Below are 6644 nucleotides of genomic sequence, written 5' to 3'. Positions count from 1 at the left end.
AGGCAATGGCTGCAGGCGAATCATATAAATATCTGGGTATTCTTGAATCTAAGGGTATTCAACATACGATAGTTAAGACAAGCCTAATGACTGCCTTTACTAGGAGACTCAGATTAATTATGAAGAGTTTTCTCAACTTGGCAAACAAAATCAGGGCGATCAACACATATGCCGTACCTGTCCTCATGTACTCCTTCGGGCTCATAAAATGGTCTGACACTGACCTTGAAAAGTTAAACAGAATTGTTCGCGTAGAAATGACGAAGCACCGAATGCACCACAGAAATTCAGCGATTGAAAGGGTAGTTCTACCACGACATTTAGGGGGTAGGGGCGTTTCAGATGTCAGAAAACTGTGTGAGTCAAAAGTTATACAGTTACGAGACTATTTTAACAGCAAACGAAATGTTGCGCTTTACAGAACCATCTGTCAAGCGGATCTTGAATATACGCCCTTAAATTTGTCCTCAGATGGGGCCTTAAATATCAGGGCAGAAACTATAGAGGAATTAGAAGTACAATGGAGGCATAAAGCCATCCATGGCGAGCACCCCAACACGTTAGATCAAAGTGAAGTGGATAGTGAGGCATCTAATATTTGGCTAAGAAAGGGCGTTCTGTATTCAGAGACGGAAGGATTCGTCATTGCAATACAGGACAAGGTTGTCAGCACCAGAAATTATCGCAAACACGTATTACATCAAGACGTGGTTGACCGGTGCCGATATCAACGAATCCATCGGGCACATTATTGATGGCTGTCGCCTAATGGCTCAGAGAAAATATACGCACAGACATAATGATGTAGCGGGCAATATACATCAACAACTTGCCCTAAGCCCAGGACTCTTAAAAGAATGGGTGCCCTTCTATAGATACATTCCAATTCCCGTTTTAGAAAGCGAAGATTACATCTTATATTGCGATGTTACTATCCAAACGGATCATTACATCCGGGTCAATCGACCTGACATCGTGATGCGAGAAAAAAAAAGGTGGAAGAGTCTACATCATCGACATTGCTTGTCCGCTTAACCGAAATGTGTAGTCAACCTATACAACCAAGATCCACAAGTATAGCGAGTTAAGGCATGAAGTGAAGACCATATGGAGGAATGTGTTTCATGCATCCATTCATCCTATTGTGATTTCGGCTAGAGGCAATGTGCACGCAAGATGTACTGAACATCTTGAACATTTAGGAGTCAGTAGGGTATTGGCAGCAGCTCAGAAGGCGGTTTTATTAAACACCTGTCGCATTGTAAGAAACTTTCTTGATCATCAGGAAGCGAGCGACTAAAAACCCGTGGAGTGGCAGATTGTAGTTCTAAGAAAGCATTCAGAGGTGACTGTTGTCACCTCCAAAGCTCGTGGCCGCTTGAAATTGTATACCTACAACATCGTCGCAGGAGGTTTCAACCATCGTATTAAAACATTCGAATGAAGTTATAACATTCTAATCTCATCAGTCACTTGACTTAGTCCGTGGCTATGATGTATCACCGGATTTACCCGAGTAAACGTTTAATAAAAACACATAATGATAATAAACAAGGGATGGCACGATTTAAGGGATTTTATCAGTTTCAAGGCATTTAAAAGGATTTTGAATAGTTTAGGGTATTTTAAAAGAATTTAAGGAATTCAACGAGATTTCAAAATTTTTATAGGCAAGGCGGCTACTTGACTGGGAAACCGGGAAAAATCCTTGAATTGAATTAAAAACCCCAGGAATTTACTTTTGATCGCAGTAAAATTCAATTTTTGATTATTTCAATAATTTTCGTCAATTTCGAAAAGTCACAGTTTACTCTAGTTAAATCATAATTTATGATTGCATTTTTATTTATTTAGAAATTAAAGTAGTTGTTTCAAAATTGATGTACCTCGTGAAAAATTCGCCTGTTTTGTAAGAAATTAAACTTTAAGGTTCAAAATGAATCTTTTTGTATAAAATTCAACTATTACAGTTGATTCATCATTTTAGTTGAAAATTCATTAGTTTTGTTGAAAATTGGTTTCTAAAACTTAAAATTTGAATGTCTATTTTTAGTTGAAAATCGATAGTTTCTTGTTCAAAATTCAACAATTTGGATGCAAATTTTTAGGTTTCAATTGAAAAATACACAATTTCGTTGAAAATTCACATATTTGGTTAAAAATAGATTTTTTGGTAGAAAATGATCTTTTTCTATGCAAGTTAATCTTCTTGTTTAAAAATTTTTTTTTCAGTTAAAAATTCAAGTATGGCAGTTAAATATTCATCGTGGTTATATTTAATTAAATATTACATGATTAAATAATACATTTTTTGTGAAAAAATAATTTTGTTGGTTAAATTTATTTTTTGACTAAAAATTAAATTATTCAATTTTTGGTTGAATAATGATATTTTTTTCTGGAAAACTCATATTTTTTGGTAGAAGTTAATCTTCTGGGTTGGAAAATCTTCTTTTTGGTAAAAAATTCAATTATTCTACGTAAAGACTCCTCCTTTTAGTTGAACATTCACCTTTCTGGATTAAAATTTATCTATTTCATTTAAAGATTCACAATTTTAGTTCAGTATTCATTACTTTATTTAAAAGTATAACTATTTTTCTGAAGGTTATATTTTTTTTGGAGAGTAATTTTTTAACTGAAAATTTAACTAATTCCAATTGAATATTCCATAGTCTTTAGTTGAAAACTCATCTCTTTATTTTAAAATTCAACTGTGGAGTTGAAGATTCATCATTTTAGTTGAAAATTCGTCAGTTAAGTTGAAAATTCAACTCTTTCCTAGAAATTCTGTTTTTTTCAAAGGATTTAAAAAATTGTATCCATGATATTATTGGCATTCAAAAGATTTCAATTGGTTTCAACGAATTTGTATAGAGAATTTGATAGAATCGGTTAAATGAAATGAGATATTTTAAGGATTACTACGGATTTTATGATATTTCAGAGATTTTAAGGGATTTCAGCATAATTAAGGGATTCGCAGGATTTCCAAAGAAATTATAAGATTTCAAGGCAAGTCTACGGATTTCAATAATTATTGAAGATTTTAAGGAATTTAAAAAGACTGATGAGTTTTTCAGGAATTTTTAGAAGATCTCAACAGATTTCAGGGGTTCTAAAGGATTTCAAAGAATTTAAAATCATTTGGGGTATTTTTAAAGATTTGGCAGAATTTCACGAAATTTTATGGGAGATGAGTAATATATTACCAGATTCTAAAAATGGGTAACCTCACGCTTTCATATTTTTAAAATTACATATGACACTATTTTGCTATTATTTTTCAAAATGTATGCTATTATGAAAAACATTTTGAATTTTGTCAAATGAGTCCGAGACCTGAAAGTATTTAAAAAAATGAATTATATAATGTTCATTTAATATTTTAATATCAAATATTTTGTAACTTTTTAAAAATTAATTTACTCACCTCCGGTATTCATCTGAACAGCAAAACACTTTTTCAGACGACAATGAGGACACCAATTTCGTCTTGCTTTGTCTATTGCACAAGTTCCGGTCCCAGCTAAATTTGAGTAAATTAATAAAATGTTTAATATCAAGAATAGTTTATATTAAAACCAGGACCCCACCTCAAAATTGAATTCCCCCATCTCAATCTACAAATGCTAGAATTATATCTATTATATATATTTTAATTATTAAAAGAAGACTGATAATAAAAGTTACAGATGCCCCTGCTAAATATGCGACATATAATTTCCGAAGTACTTTTGAATACTGAACACGAATCTGGCTTCCGTTTGTTGCTATGATGTCTAGTTTAATAGATAATTTTAATTAAAATTTTCAATAAATAATTGTTTAATCATTTTTTAAAGGGGAATTTTTAAATGGTCTCGCGGTGGTTTTTTCTCAAACGGTTTATGAAATATCCCCCAAAAAACTAAAGAAAGAGGGAAAAATCTACTCAAATTTCAATGCGCTGTAATTCTGAATAAATGTTTAATTTTTTGCCATAAAATACAGGTTTATTTGTTTGATTTTTTATGAAGAATGATTATATAAAAAAATTTTAATTGGGATTATCCGTTTCTGACATATCTTTAAAAATGTGCACCCTTCTTACTTATTTTTCGACAACTTGTATATTTAATACTCACGTTGTAATTTTTTCTTAATTTCATGCAGTTCTAAATCATAAGATGATCGATCACATTAATTTAGTTTACGAATTTCATGCAGTTCTAAAAAATAAGACGATCAATCACATTTCATTAGTTAATACATTTCATACAGTTTTAAAACGTAAGAGGATCAATGACATTTCATTCGTTCATACATTTCATACAGTTCTAAAACATAAGACGATTAATCACATTGTCATTTGTTTCTGAATTATATGCAGTTCTCTCACATAAGAATATCAATTAAAATTTATTCGTTTATGCATTTCATACATTTTTAAAATTTTAAGACAATCTATCACATTGTCTTTTGTTTCTGAATTTCATGCAGTCCTCAATCATAAGACAATTTGATTGATCGCCATATGTTTTAAAACTGAATGAAATTTATAAACAAGTGAAATTGTGATTGACCGTCTCATGTTTTAGAATTGCATGAAATTCCGAAACAAATGACAATGTGATTGATCGCCTTATGTTTTTAAACTGTATGAAATTCAGAAACGAATTAAATGTGATGGATTGACTCATGTTCTAAAACTGCATCAAATTCAGAAACAAATAAAATGTAAGTGGCCGTCTTATGTTCCACAATTGAACATTTGATCCCAAGAACAGTATTAAGTAGAATTTTTCGGAAAGTGAAAAGAAGGGTCCATATTCTTCAAGATGTCTCAGAAACAGATAATCCGAGTTTAAATTTTTTTCAAGATAATCCTTCTTCACAAAAAAATCGATCTCTAGTTTATGTTAAAAAAGTTAATATATCCCGAATTATAGTACAATTAAATTGAACTAAATTTGTCGCACTGTTTTCAGTTTTTTGAAAATATCTCAGAAACCGTTAATCTGCCAAAGTCGAACTTTTTTTTAATTTTGAAAATTAAAGCTTGACATTTTTTTAATTCACACGGAGAATTTTAAGTTTAATTCCGATAAGCTGAAAAATTAAAAAATTTTTTTAAGCAGTACATTTTTAAGTGCTAAGAATTTCAATATTTTAGGTAATTTTAAGTTAGAAATATTAACAATTAAACTATTTAAAATGTTTTATAGGCTGAAAACTTTTTAAGTTGGAAGTAAAGTTATCTTCATTGTAAGTAGTTCCAAATTAATAATTGTTAATTTGTTATTTAAACATAAAAACCCAACCTTTTTAATTAAAAATTGAATTTTTTTAATGGAAGAATTAAAATTTCAACATTTAAAAGTTTAAATTTGGCACTTTAAAATTTTAACGATTCAAAGGTTTCTATTTGGAACAATTAAGTTTTAAATATTTTTTTTTAAATTTCTTATTTTAATTGAACACTCAAATATTTCTACAAAAGAAAAAAAAAGTTAATAGGATTTTATATTGAATAAAAGTGCTTAATTACAAATCTATTATTTTTAAAAGAATAATTTTGTGAAAGAATAATTTTTAAAAACAATTGAAGAAAAATTCAGTACAATTTTAAAATGTGTTTTTGAATTTAATTCAAAAATGGAATTTCAGGGAAAAAATTTAAGTAAATGATTAAGTAAAAAACTGGAACATAACATATTAACCCTTAAACGGCCAAAACGCCAATACCGGTACACTGCTTTTCAACGGCCAATAACTAAGACTATTCGACACTAGAAAAAATTGAGACACATATATTTTTATTGCTTAAGATCTCCTCTTTCCGACGGTGCCAATGAAATATCTCAAAAAATTTATTTATTATCCCAAAATGCAGTTTAAACAAAAAAAAACGTGATTTTTCGTGCCTATTTTTTTTTGTGAACCATTTTCCAAACGTTTTCGAGTCTGTAATTAACCTGGAATCTCACTAACTGGTGGAATAAATGTCTAAACTTTCAGAATCCATGGTTCAAAGATCGATTTTTCGTTTTAGTACTTTCAAAATGGCGTCTTAATGGAAAAATTTTCGTGAAAACATTCGTGAATTTTTTTTAAATAAACGATGCGCTTTTCGGAAAAATCATCAAGAATAAAAAGTTCTTGTAATCAGCCAAGGAATACGCCTGAATTTTTTCGAGGCGTTTTGAGCAAAATTTTGGATTTTGCATATGAACAATTTTTGCAAAATTCAAAATTTTGCTCAAAACGCTCCGGAAAAATTCAGGCGTATTCCTCGGCTGATTACAAGAACTTTTTATTCTCGACAAATTTTCCGAAAAGCGCATAGTTTTCAGCCTGAATTTGTCCGGAGCGTTTTGAGCAAAATTTTGAATTTTGCAAAAATTGTTCATATGCAAAATCCAAAATTTTGCTCAAAACGCCTCGAAAAAATTCAGGCGTATTCCTTGGCTGATTACAAGAACTTTTTATTCTTGATGATTTTTCCGAAAAGCGCATCGTTTATTGAAAAAAAATTCACGAATGTTTTCACGAAAATTTTTCCATTAAGACGCCATTTTGAAAGTACTAAAACGAAAAATCGATCTTTGAACCATGGATTCTCAAAGTTTAGACATTTATTCCACCGGTTAGTGAGATTCCAG

General features: G+C 30.3%; 1 protein-coding gene across 1 annotated transcript in view; it reads right to left on the bottom strand.

Moving 5' to 3' along the window:
• The window catches only part of LOC117175340 (nuclear receptor subfamily 2 group E member 1), a gene marked incomplete at its 5' end in the record, with an annotated part of 22933 nt that overhangs the window by 15172 nt on the left and 1117 nt on the right, over positions 1–6644 (bottom strand). The window contains one exon of the mRNA XM_033365048.1: positions 3434–3529. Within this exon, the coding sequence (XP_033220939.1) occupies positions 3434–3529 (96 nt within the window). The remainder of the gene's footprint in view (positions 1–3433; positions 3530–6644) is intronic.

The sequence above is a fragment of the Belonocnema kinseyi genome, chromosome 6 (assembly GCF_010883055.1).
Source record: "Belonocnema kinseyi isolate 2016_QV_RU_SX_M_011 chromosome 6, B_treatae_v1, whole genome shotgun sequence".
NCBI lineage: Eukaryota > Metazoa > Arthropoda > Insecta > Hymenoptera > Cynipidae > Belonocnema > Belonocnema kinseyi.
Note: the sequence above shows the minus strand (reverse complement) of the source record. Positions and strands in the feature narration are given on the sequence as shown.